This window comes from Halichoeres trimaculatus, unplaced genomic scaffold (genome assembly GCF_033239565.1).
Source record: "Halichoeres trimaculatus isolate MK-OKI-2021-1 unplaced genomic scaffold, fHalTri1.1 fHalTri1_scaffold_14, whole genome shotgun sequence".
Taxonomy (NCBI): Eukaryota; Metazoa; Chordata; class Actinopteri; order Labriformes; family Labridae; genus Halichoeres; species Halichoeres trimaculatus.
The window spans coordinates 12534844-12548626 of NW_027437192.1; the positions used below are offsets into that span (position 1 = coordinate 12534844).

Consider the following 13783-nt stretch of genomic DNA (forward strand, 5'->3'; position numbering starts at 1 on the left):
CCTTTTCTCTTAACAACACAGCAGGTGTATGTTGAAGTGTCCCTGTTTGCCTGGGTGACTGCTAAAACAAGCAGCATTAGAAGAGGCTTTGAAGAATGCACCACCAAGAAAATTACCTCTGCCTCTTTCTCTCTCTGTTTTTGGCTCCCTGTGCTCCCCATATCTCAAAGACGGAGTGTGTTTTTGTGTCGCTAGGATAGCAGCTGCTCAGAACATCTGGTGGTGGCTTTCAGGGAGCACAGTGGGAGACGGGAAGAGAGTGACAGAGCCGCGGTTGGTACCCTTGAGATGTCGGCCCCTGAGGCAGGCGAGCAGGGTGGCATGGAGTGACAAGCGTGTTAGCACTGTGGCCGCTCTCCAGGAGACAGGCAGGGGCTTAACCTTGGAAATGGTCGAGGCCTGCTGTGGGCGGCAGCGGGTTATAGAGGAGCAGGATGATATCAAACAAGGTTTGTCAAAGGATTGAAGGTGAAGACATGAAGGAGAAACCAGGCGTCTTTTCAATTTTTTATATCGATTTCACATACAAACAAAAAGAAGCTCTGAAAAACGTCAACGAGACAGTGAAAGAGCAGGGAAAACTGTGAGCGAAGAGGCTGCGTGAGGAAGACAAGGCGAGGGAAAGGAGAAGAGCTTATTCACATAAATCTGTCTCATGCATTTGAAATGTGTTGTCCCGCAGTATTTGTCTTTCACATCTGCATGAACAGCCAAAGGGGATATCACGAAGCGCTTTGTCAAGAATTCTGCCAAACTGACAACAGCGTCTCTCTAACCACGTAGACCCGCTTTGTGCCCTGCAGGAGGCGGCATGAATGAGGACTTTCTTCAAACGTTCAGCCCGCGTTCCCCTTTTCTGTGTTTGCTCATTCTTTTGTTTCTGTCTCTGGCTTCTCTCAGGTGTGTTTGCGCTTCTCCAAGCCTATGCCTTCCTGCAGTATCTGAAAGACCGGCTGACCAGACAGGAGTTCCAGACACTTTTCTTCCTCGGGGTCTCACTTGCTGCTGGAGTGGTCTTCCTCACTGTGATCTATCTCACATACACAGGTCTGTTCACCTTAAATTTGGTTTCACTCTCATTGTAAGCCTGTAAATCTTGTTTACTTCATATCATTGTAATTAGAGCTTAATTAACTCCTTTACTGTGATAATGAAAAGATTATTTGTAGAAACATAAGCGTGTTTACTCAATAATGATACTTTTTTCTTTTGTCTGCGCCTCTGAATTAAGTATTAGATTTAAAGTCGTACAAACAAACAAATGAGATGAATTATCTCAGACTCTGGGAAATTTATTACCGTGTGACATTTTAAAATCTAATTTAAGTGAAGAAAATAATCAATAGATTTATTTAGCATTAGCAATTACCATTAGCTGCAACTAATATCATTGCCTGGCAGCTGATCAATAAATGTATTACGAAGCATAAACAGACGGCAGTTGCAACAAAGAGAAGAGACAGCATTTTAGATTGATATGGAATTGCAGTCATGTGTTGATAAATGGATTTGTTGTCTTTCAATGGCAGGCTGTCATACATGTCGTATAAGATAAGCCAGCTATAGCAGCTTTACTTATTGATATGCATTTCTGCAATAAAAGCTGAAATCTAGCAGATTAGATGATTTTTTAACCAAAGTATTCTTCTAAATGTCAACACATTAAACCTGAACTTCCTTTCTCTTCTATAATTGCACATTAGGTATCAGTAAAACAAGCTGTTTTTATGTTAAAATGTCCTCTCTGAGTCAATAATCAGTGTTGAATTATGTGACTTCAAATTCTACAAATAATAAGGCTTACTTGTAAAACAGAAGATGGTATTGGGTTGTTTTGAATTTTTTTTAAATTTGGGTTACATAAGATTATTGTTACTGGTGAGTTAATTACCCTCAGAGTTTGCTCTTCAGCATGGCCCCAAACTTGGCGGAAAACCGGCTAGCTAGAGTATCAACTGCTGAAGTTGGAGTCAATTCTACTACATACTTAAGCTTATTTTAAAGCCTCTTTGAGGAGTTTTTAGACAGTTAAAAAGTGAAACTGGTGCGTATGAACTACAAAAGCAAGCAAGATCATCAGCATAGAAACATTATTTTTATATCATGATTTACTGTAAATAAGGCTGCTGACTGTGTAATAAATGAAAGTAATCTCTGTGACATCACTCGTCTGTTTCTGATACAGCATTTTGAATTAAATGGTTGGCAGGAGCCATATAGGAAATAGAGCAGGCCTTGAGCCTCCGCACTAATGGTTATAGGGCGCCCTCCTGTTAACCAGCTCAGCTGCACCTCTGATTGGGCAAGTTCATCTTCTAAAAATCTATTAAATTACAGACCAACAAAAGAATTGCCCAGTTCAGTGTGCACCATTAAAGAAATTGATGGTTCAGATGGAGACTTCTTTTTTTTTGTACCAGGCTGTAAATATGTTTATTTTTGACTCCTTTTTTAACCCGTTTTTCCCCGACATTGTTGCCGAAGTGTATCACTGTCATCTTCTACTCAAAATAAAAAATCTCAGCTTTACAACGTTTTCCACTTGTATGCTAGTAGACAACTTAAGCAAAGATTTTGGTTTATAAAATATAGTTTCCAAGTGGTTCCTGTCACATGACATCATCTGCTTCCTGCTTCTTCTGGCGGAAGACAGGGCGGATGCAAATTGTTCCAGAAAGAGTCAATTTTCATCAATTTCATATGATTTTTTCCCCAAACATATTTATAATCATGTAATTATTCAAGTCTGTAGAGTAACCCTCCACCAAAAATTGTACCTGAGATATATATTTTGTTCATGGGTTTATTTCTGTGAGTGGCAACAAAAGTTGTGGGTGTTGAAAACTAAAGGAAACTCTGCCTGCAGCATTGCTCATAATTTACTTATTCGGTGCAATTTTCTTGACACACAAGTAGCTACCACAGCCAATGCCCACACCTACCACTCCCCACCCCACACACTTCCTTTCCGAAATTTATTGTGACTATTTTTTTATAACTTTATTAGTATTATGATCATTGTTTCTATATAATTATCAGTTGACCTAGTGACATGCTGTTTGACCACTGGCAACAATTGTTGCCAGTCATAAAAATGCTATTTTTACACAAAACAAAGTACAAAATGAAAACAACAAATAAATTGGGTCTGTAGGCTTCTAAAAACAAAAAATGAAACCAAACTTAAAAAATGAGCAATTTTGACAGCACAACATGTTGTATACATACACAGGAAGAAACCTTTATTTTCAAAGAGTTTATACAGGAAGAACGAGACTCAACAGAAACTCTTGCACTAACCAGAGAGCAGGAGAGATCCCTGGTGTCCTGGTGCTGCAGGTGTGTAAACTGTGAGCTCATGCCCACTAACCGAGAGAGCTCCAGCTGTCACCAATGGGATTTGGTGACAACAGTGTTTCAGGACCTTTCCAAATCAGAGGTCACCAGTGGCTCAGCTGCATCACTCACCATCCAGAGTTTCCCGCCTCAGTGCCTCTGTTCCCCAGCTTCCTGCGACAGTGAGTTAATCAGAAAACCAGAGAAACCAAACAGAGACGTGTCTTCAAAGTACTTTTTATAGCATAATGACACTACCCAGCACAAATTTATGCTAAGCTAACTGGATAAATACACTTAGTATTGACAACTAACTGGGATGTTCTCGTTTCAATAGAACAATCTCTTTGTTATTTCCCACCCATCTGTCTGTCTTTTTTATTGCACATTGTGTGGAAATTTACCCCGAATTTCACTGAGATTTGGCTGAAAACTCGCCTCTTGTGTGAAGATCAGTTGATTTGATTTTGATGGGGATCCAGAGCTGGGATTTGAGCCACTTTAGATTTTGTTTTGTCTTCTTAGCCAAAAGTTACAGTGTGTTTGCACACTAACCCTCGACGGTTTCCTGCTCACAGACCTCCCCTGTGAGCAGCAAACGACGGTTCAGTTTGTCTGGAAACTAAACCTGGAAGGAAAGCCATGAATAAATATAAACTGATATGGATGTTAGAGCTTTAAAAGTTGGAGGAGAGTTGAGCAATGAGGGATGAACTTCTTCATGTGCTCTTTCTGGCTGCTCTGGTTGAACCCTGGTGCACACTTTCAACCGGCTGAACTTTGTCCATGTTCATGTTTTCTTTTCCTCCATCATTTTCCTCCCAGCCTGGGCTTGTGGCCATAGTTGGAGGCCTAAAGGTTTTAGACCTTTCAAACATTGCCTCCTTCTTATTTATTGATTTATATCGCTCCTGCTGACGTGTTAAGTTTTTGGCTGAAACGCTCACAACCTTGACCTATTCCTGTTACAGCCATAGCTCAGCATCTTGTTTTATAATCCCCAACTGAGGGAGAGTGTTAGCACAAAAACAGAAGCCATTTTCAAACCTTTTTTGTCAGCGTCGCTCCCTTTATCTTGTGCTGTATTACTTCAGACTGCTCCAGAGGAAGCTATTATATTTTAATGTGTAAGAAGAGAGCTTACCTCCCCCTCAGTCTGCGTATCCACACCTTCCTGCTGGGTGTAATGAGCCTTAACAAAGAATGTGACTGTTTTACCCAACATCACATATTGGATTCTTCGCTCCAGATAGGAAGCAGATTATTTACTCTCCCTTAACCAACAATGTGACACTCTGTCACTCTGGATTATGAGGAAAAAATACAGCCTGGCCTTTTTTGCCCTTTGTGAAAAGATGATGGCATGTTTCATCCACAGTAATATCCGTGGCTTTAGATTTGTTGCTGGGCCGCTGGTCGCCCATTGTGTGGGTGCAATACAACCATCCCTTGAGAGCTCTGACTTCACATGGATGTCAGCGAAATGTTTTGATCTGCCAGACGTGTGAATCAAGCAGCGAGTGACGTGTGCTTGCCAGTTTTTCAGCAAAACAGTGCGTGTCCTCTAAAATTCTCTCGCAGCAGAGTAGCCGGTGGGTTTCTCCAGCCTCTTCAACACGAAGCCAAATATTGATCGGTTAAACCAGTGTCACCCTTAAATTCACCTCTAAACTATCTCCTTCATCTTTCATTTTCTGAAAGCTGAATGCTTCTCACCATCTTTTTTCTTTTTTAAATGCTCCATTTTTGATGTTTATGATTATTATATCATCATTATTATGACACAGATTCGGCTCAGCCTCTTGAAAAGGAGCATGGTGCAGCCATAGGTCGGTGGAGACACATTGTTTGAATAATATGTGTGTTCGTGCTGCCTACTCCGTACACACACACACACACACACACGTGTGTGAGAGGCTGTGAGAGCCTCCAGGCAGCGGTTCAGAGCTGAAATATATTCCAGATCAAAGCCTCGCCAAAATAAGACGTCTGTACGCGTGCATTTAATGCCCTGTGCAGTTTCATTTGCAGCTTAAATGGTTTCGGTTACATTTGTAAACAAGTCAATTCCAGTAATTAAGTGGCATCAATAGAGTGCAATTCCAGCTTTGACACATATTTGTATGAAGCTTTTTTTTTTGTTGGGTTTGAACAGAAGATGTCAGAAATCAGTTTGTACTGTTTAGTGGCTCTGCTTCTTAAGAAGACAATCTTTCATCTCAGTCTGAGCTGTAAAGGAAGACGCTGAGGCCTGTTTCTGAATGCATGTTGGCTTCATGACTGCACAGACAGATTATGAGCTGCTTTTAGCCTCATCTGTCCTACAAGCTCTGCACATAATAAGGCCAAAGATTGCCTATTATTAAAATGTCCAGAGCCACCAGGATCAGCTCTTTACAGGAAAGGGTGAAGAGGAATTTGATCTCCTTTAGACTATGATTAATTCATAGGGATGAAATCTACAATCTGATCACTCTTGACTCTTCATTTATCAGGAGTAGCTGCTGGGGCCAAGCTTTTAAAAAGTGATCTGATTTACTGTAAGAATAGGTCCTTAAAGATGCTATGAGAAAGATGTGTTTTGATCGCACTCCCTCGCCACCTTCTGGCCCAGAGTCTCCGCACACTGTCGTGAATTACTTTTAGCGAGGTGTGTGTTTGTTTTGGAATTAAAAGGAGATCAGATCGAAACAAATTTTCTTTGTTCAGGACAACTTTTTACTGCATACAAGTGCACTGCACTGAGGTAAGGTATTTATCAGGACAGTTACACAGTGCTACGGTTTAAAACGGGACATCAAGCAAATGTTGTCGCAACCAGCTATATGTTAGCAGCATCGTCAGCCTGGTGCTCTGATGTATCTGTAGGCTAACGTGACAACAAGTAAACACTGTCAGTTTGTAAGTAGTTTAGTAGCCGTTTATATTTAGCGCAGCTGGCAGTCTGATGCTCTAAGATATGTCTGTAATGTGTATAACGTTTGTGAATCCTGATTAGCTATGTCCTGCTAGTCATCTACCAAGCAGAGCTAACGTAGCCTCACTCTTCAATTAATTGATAGACTCTCAAGTTTGAACAGACCACTGCAGAATAACTGCTGACTGTGGGTTGGAATGAACATTATCATAAACAGCTCAGCCCCTGTGTTATAGTGGTACAGCCCAAGCTAAAAGCTAATTAGCCTTTAGCTAAGGCTGTATCACTCTCCCATTTAGCTTTCTTCTGCTCTTTTGTCATTTTTCTGTCTGACAGTTAGGCTCCTGTGTCCACCATCACTACAAAATTAGTCATAGAAATTGTTTTAGCAGAGAAAAACACAGTTCCCTGTGTTTTATCTCTTCTCACTACTAAACTTTGTGAGCCGGGGTGGTGTTGTCATGGAGACCTAAGAAGTAGAAATTCAAAATAACCTGTAACCAGCAATATTGGTGCTGATAATCTCATGTTAAAGTGTGGATTACCATCAGGCATATATCTGGAAGGGAGACTTTTTAAAGATCACTTTAAAACTCCTCAGCCTCTGTAACCTGTTTTTATTTGGTGAGCAGTGTTATGCAGCTTACTCAGAGCCTGCTGGAATAAAGACTACTTTTAAATATATTTTTTTGTTTCATATATGAGAGGCATCTTTCAGGTGTTACTATGTTTTTCTGGGGTGTTCAGGAGGTTATCTATTTTACATTTAAAGTGGGGGCTTAGTTTTCACTGAGACCAAGCAGCTGAACAGAGAGTGGCAGACAGCTCGAAGAAAGAAAGGGAGATTGCTCAACAGGAAATAAACTTAGGACAAAAAGTGAGTAAATGTGTTTGTTGGATTTTTTCTTTGTTGTAACAAAGCCTCTTGGAAATAAATCTTGTACTGCTGTGGAAAGCCTGTTTGTTTTAACTTTAAATGTTGACACATTTGTAAAGAAACCTGGATTTGTGGAATGAGCATCAGAGCTGAGAATCAGAATCAGAATCAGAATCAGAATCAGAATCAGAATCAGAATCACCTTTATTGGCCAAGTATTTTCAAGAATACAAGGAACTTGACTCCGGTTTAAACTGCACTCTCTCAGTACAAACGTGGATAGAATTACAAGAGTAGAAAAATAGAGTTTAAGTAGTAGAAAAAGAATAATAATTATTACAATATTAAATAAAGAACTCTGCACAGAGTAAATACAAAAATATATACACAATTTAAGTTAGGAAAAATAGTGCACTGAATAAATGTCATAAAAAAATGTGCAACTTGCAACAGGGAATGGAAGATGGATGTGCAATAGAAACAGAAACAGAGAGACTGTGGCTGTACATGAGGTATATGAGTTTTTTTTAAAGCAGGTTAAGTGTTCATCAGAGTGACGGCCTGGGGGAAGAAACTGTTCCTGTGTCTGGACGTCTTGACGCACAGAGCTCTGTAACGCCGACCAGAGGGGAGCAGTTTAAACAGTTTGTGTCCGGGGTGTGAAGGGTCTGCAGAGATGTTGCCAGCCCGCTTCCTGGTCCTGGACCTGTACAAGTCCTGGATGGAGGGCAGGCTGACTCCGATGATTTTTTCTGCAGCCCTGACAGTTCGTTGCAGTCTGTGCCTGTCGTGTTTGGAGGCTGAGGAAAACCAAACCGAGATGGAGGAGCACAGGACAGACTGAATGATGGAGGTGTAAAAAATGATGAGCAGGTCCTGGGGCAGGTTGAACTTCCTGAGCTGTCTGAGGAAGTACAACCTCTGCTGTGCCTTCTTCCTGATGGAGTCTATGTGGGAGGTCCACTTCAGATCCCGGGAGATGGTGGATCCCAGGAACCGGAAGGAGTCCACAGTAGACACGGTGTTGTTCAGAATGGTGAGGGGGGGCGGAGGAGGGGGGTTTCTCCTAAAGTCCACTGTCATCTCCACAGTCTTGAGCGGGTTCAGCTCCAGGTGGTTCTGACCACACCAGAGGACCAGCTGTTCCACCTCCTGTCTGTAAGCGGCCTCGTCACCATCCTGGATGAGACCGATGATGGTGGTGTCGTCCGCAAACTTCAGGAGTTTCACAGAGGGGTCCCCTGAGGTGCAGTCATTAGTGTAGAGGGAGAAGAGCAGTGGGGAGAGCACACACCCCTGGGGGGCGCCGGTGTTGACTGTCCGTGTGCTGGATGTGATGGACCCCAGCCTCACCTGCTGGGTCCTGCCAGTCAGGAAGCTGGAGATCCACTGACAGGTGGGGGGTGGCACAGAGAGGTGGGAGAGCTTGTGGTGGAGGATGTCAGGGATGATGGTGTTGAATGCCGAGCTGAAGTCCACAAACAGGATCCTCACGTACGTCCCTGCAGAGTCCAGGTGCTGTAGGATGTAATGCAGTCCCATGTTGACTGCATCCTCAGCTGACCTGTTTGCTCGGTAGGCAAACTGCAGGGGGTCCAGCAGGGGTCCTGTGATGTCCTTCAGGTAACTCAGCACCAGGCGTTCAAAAGACTTCATGACTACAGAAGTCAGGGCGACGGGCCTGTAGTCATTCAGTCCTGTTATGGAGGGTTTCTTTGGGACTGGGATGATGGTGGAGCGTTTGAAGCAGGAGGGCACCTCACACAGCTCCAGAGATCTGTTGAAGATCCGGGTGAAGATGGGGGCCAGCTGGTCCGCGCAGGCCCTCAGACATGAGGGGGAGACACCATCAGGTCCTGGAGCCTTCTTGATCTTTTGTCTCTGGAACTGCTGGCACACATCCTCTTCACGGATCGTCAGTACGGGTGGGGTTGCAAAGGGGGGGGAGCTGTCCAGGGGGGCAGGTAGTCTTTTGTTGATGGGATGAGTGGGGGGTGTGAAGGAGTCTGTTTCAAACCTGGTGTAAAACAGATTCAGCTCCTCAGCCAGATGAGGGTTCTCCACAGGGTGGGGGGATGGTCTCTTGTAGTTGACGGCCTCCTGAAGGCCCCTCCACACCGACGCAGGATCGTTGGCTGAGAATTGTCTTCTCAGCTTCTCAGAGTAGCTCCTCTTAGCTGCTCTGATCTCCTTTGTCAGTGTGTTCCTGGCCTGCTTGTACAGGAGCCTGTCCCCACTTCTGTAGGCCTCCTCCTTGGCCTGGCGAAGCTGCCTCAGTTTCCCAGTAAACCAAGGTTTATTGTTGCTGTATGTGCGAAAGGTCTTGGTTTGCACACACAGGTCCTCACAAAAACTGATGTAAGATGTCACAGTGTCAGTAAGATGTCACAGTGTCACAAATATACTGACAAAATATGATTTGTCAAATGTGACAAATCTGCCAAACTGTCTGCCAATGCCACACACCTTGAACTTATAGAATATCTAACCTCCTTTAAACTTAATAATTGACCATTTTTTTCTAAGAAAGTTCAGACTCCAGTTAAGAGCTGTGCAGGTGACTTCATTCATCAAGCGACTGTGTCAGGAAGCATCAGGAAGTACTGTGCTATTCACGCTGGTGACAGCCTTCTGTTTTGGCCAAGATCCACATGCAGCCAGAGGGAAAAACAAGCAAGACTACATTTTTGGCACATGTGGGCAGTGCAAACAATCAGATCTGTTGACATACACATTGACATTAGAATCCTGCCATTCAGCAGCTATCACGCGGCCAACACGCATCCAGTCTGATGCAAGCCTCAGTGCTTCTTTTCAGATTAATCCCAGGCTTTAAAAATAGCTTTAGTGAAATGATCAGTGCTGCTGCTGATAATTGTTTACTTTTGTTGTTGATACAAAGGTCTCAGCATTATTTTTAATCTTTTTTTTACACCTAATTAAAAACTCCTCACCAGGGCTTCAGGGTGTTTTGCTAAACTGTGTCTTTTTCATCATGGGTGTTGTAGAAAAGTTCCTCAGACTCAAACTTTTTCTGGGTTCACAGGTTTGGGACAAGCAGATGCATGTTCATACATTATGCAGCACATTTACCTTTATTTTCTCGCTAGGAATGTAAAAACTAGTGTAAACATCCCTGGTACTGTCCTCAGGCTGTGTTTCCTGCTTTTCCTTACCGGCCTGTGGGTCAGTGCAAGTTATGTATTCAGGCCACACAGTTAGGTTGCCGTGTGAATTATTAAGTTTTGCTGAAACAAAGATGGATCCAATGAAAATATTTCAAAGTTAAATTTTCCTGGGATTTACAACCTAGTGATTGTTTTCTATCCATATTTTAATGCTCCTAGGTGAAGATTTTCCGTTAAAGATTTGAATGAAAGCGTTAAAAGGCAGAATTTATATTTCTCCCATCGATTATTTTCTCTTTTTCCAGGATACATTGCTCCGTGGAGTGGACGTTTCTACTCTCTCTGGGACACCGGGTAAGCTCCGCTGACCTTCACACTCTCTCTATCGATAAAACACTTGTTCAATCGAGTGCATGTGTGTGTTTTCCAAGACAGCTATAAACCTCCTGCACCATCCCAGTGGGAAAAGCGGAGCAGCACACACTATGTTGAGCTATTGTCTTACTTCCAAATTGCAGCAGGCACCCTGTGTTCTCCAAACGCACTGCAACGTGTTTGATATTTCAGCACAGCCAATCAATTCTCCCCCCGTTTGCTGACTGAAGCAGTATGGGAGGGTTTTCTTTTCTTCCTCTGGAGGCTGAGACTAATTCCTTAATGCGCTGTGTGTTTTCTCTTTTCCAGCTGTAATCACAAAACACTTAAGAGAGAAATATTTAAAATCCTATAGAAACTGCTGCTGTGTCAAAGCTGAGGGAGCAGACGGATGAGGAAAAAACTAACAGCGACAAAAAGAATACAACTCATCACTAATGTTAGATTTGTTCATATCGTACATAAGCATTCTAGGGAGGTAAATTATCTTTTGCTACTCATAATTCAGGACTTAATCAGGAGGATCTATTGTATAATTTGTCTCAACACTCCCAGTGCGCTAAACGCAACATGAATTACATCCTGTCTGTCTCCCCCACTCCTCCCCTCCTCCCTTTCCTTCTCCCCCTGCAGCTACGCTAAGATCCACATCCCCATCATCGCCTCCGTGTCAGAGCATCAGCCAACAACATGGGTCTCCTTCTTCTTTGACCTGCACATCCTGGTCTGCACATTCCCAGCAGGGCTCTGGTTCTGCATCAAGAACATCAATGATGAGCGAGTGTTTGGTAGGAAGTGTGAAACCACATCAGCCTCTTTTTTTTTTTTTTTTTGTCTGTGAAAGATGACTGTATGTTAGGTAGAGTATGCATCTCTGCCTCTTCACGCTGCAAAAAAGGGAGCCAAAAAACAGGATAAAAAACACAGATAAAAACACTGAATTTGAAGAGAACATTTCTCAGAGCTAATTAAATTATCTGTCGGTGCAGTAAGTTCATTTTATTCGACTAGAAATCTGGAAACAAGAATTTAGATGTAGAAATAATTGGGTCTTCAAAGGTATTTCCAAAAAGTAGAAAATGCTAATACCCAAATTAAAACACTTCAGAACAAATTTTCTGAAGCACGGTACCAAGTGAAATAGACTGAATAAAGGCCAAAAGTCTTATTTCATTCTAGTTGTAAACTTAATTTTGGCACATGAATGCCTAGCAACAAGAAAAATACCCCCCAAAATGACTTGGTTTTAAAGAAGTATGATTTAAACATTCTTCTCTGTTTCATATGGAGTAAGTTTGTGACAAAAATATATAGTTTTTGTAATATTGTCTATAAAACTGTAACTGCATCAGAAGCTGTGGTTTTGTTTATATGAAACCACAACTTTAGCATTGTTTGCAGTAGTCTGAGCTATTTAATTGGCTTTAGGCTGTCACTGAATCTTAAAACAAGTTTTATTTTGAAGAGACTTTTAGAGAAAGAACTAATTTTGCTTCTTTCAATATTTATTTAATTTGTACTGAACTTGAGGATTCTCTTAAGACTATAAAGACATGTCCCTGCTCATTTTAAGATTATACTTTAAACTCAAAGATCAAAAACAAGTCAGCAACCTTTAAAACAAGTTTGAATATCCAACATGTCTGAATCTAAGAGTAGAAGTCTGAGTAAATGTCGAATAGTTTGCTGTGCAGAAACCAGTTGGTGACTCCCCTGAGAATGCATCGTTTTGAACAGTCTGTGGTTGGCATGCTGTCGTCAAGCATTTACTAAAGCTCAAAGCAGCAACGCTAATGAGCTGCCTCACCAAGCTGCTAGCATGTCGAGAGCCATATCTGCATTCAGTCAGCTTTACAACCCAAACATTTAGCACCACTCGGCCAAAACTCTCAGACTGTAGATGTGAAAACACTAAACCAAATAAGACCTTTATTAAGTTATGAGCCAGAGTTTTAGCACCATCACAACTATTCGCTAAACTTTATTTTCAAAAGTAAAACTCCATCTTTTACCGAACTCTGGTTTTATCTTTTGACTTTTCCACGAGAGAAGCCGATAACACTGTTGATGGTTTTTGTGCTCATGATTCAACCTGAAGAGCTTCATGCCTGTCCCAGCCTTGGCCGTGCTCCAGCCATCAGTCACTGAGCATCGTCTGTGGAGAAAATTAATGGGCCTTCCACTTCACAACTCCATTTTTCTCATTCCCCATTTGTTAGCTTAAGTGGATAGCCCTTTAAAGGCTAATTGTTCTGTTTTTACTGTCATTCATCTAATTGGTTATAATTAACATGCATAATTTGATAAGAGTTGATCAAAGGCCAAATAAAACAGTGCCGATATGATGATGCACTTGAAGCTATTCATTTGTCTGAGTGTGAAAAGCTGAGGAGGCTATTTTCTTTAAAACACCTCAAAGAAAACTTTATGTTGGCGTTTGTCACGATCAAGGTCAGAGTACCTTTGAGTGCTTGAACCAGTCCTTCAACGCTCTTTCTCCCTCAGACTTAATCAGCCCATTACAGCCATTGATTAACCATGCACCTGTTGAGCAGGGTTTGCCCCTTTCCAAGGGCAGAGAGCAGGCAGCGCTCTTTCCATTCAGACTTTGACTTCTGCAGAGCCAACGCAGACTGATTACGCCGCCTCAGCCTAACAACTCAATTTCTCTTCTTCATGTCTTTATCGCCTTCTCTCACTCTCCGCCCCATTTCCTGTCTCTCTTTAACATTCACACTGTCTCCCTCTCCTTGTCCGACCTTTATCTACTTTGTCCCCCCTCCCCTCCCTTCCACTGCTGTCTTCCTCCATTACCTTACAGTGGCCCTCTACGCCATCAGCGCCGTCTATTTTGCCGGTGTGATGGTGCGTTTAATGTTGACACTGACTCCAGTGGTGTGCATGCTGTCTGCGGTGGCTTTCTCCAGCGTCTTTGAGCACTACATGGGGGACGACACCAAGAGGGAAAAACCTCCCGCTGAGGACAGCAGCGACGAGGATGACAAGAGGAACTCTGGGAATCTATACGACAAGGTCGGTAATAACAAAACAAGTGTGAAAATCATCCGCAACATTAACAGAACTTTGTCCTGTATCATTTCTCACCTCCTCACACTTCAAAGCTCGATCTGATTCCCGTCAAATGCCAAA

At 42.4% G+C, this 13783-nt stretch overlaps 1 protein-coding gene across 1 annotated transcript in view; it reads left to right on the plus strand.

Moving 5' to 3' along the window:
• Positions 1–13783, plus strand: part of LOC141802920 (dolichyl-diphosphooligosaccharide--protein glycosyltransferase subunit STT3B) — a 131959-nt gene that overhangs the window by 106816 nt on the left and 11360 nt on the right. The window contains exons 7-10 of the mRNA XM_074686733.1: positions 901–1047; positions 10564–10612; positions 11267–11421; positions 13455–13666. Coding sequence (XP_074542834.1) covers positions 901–1047; positions 10564–10612; positions 11267–11421; positions 13455–13666 — 563 coding nt within the window. The remainder of the gene's footprint in view (positions 1–900; positions 1048–10563; positions 10613–11266; positions 11422–13454; positions 13667–13783) is intronic.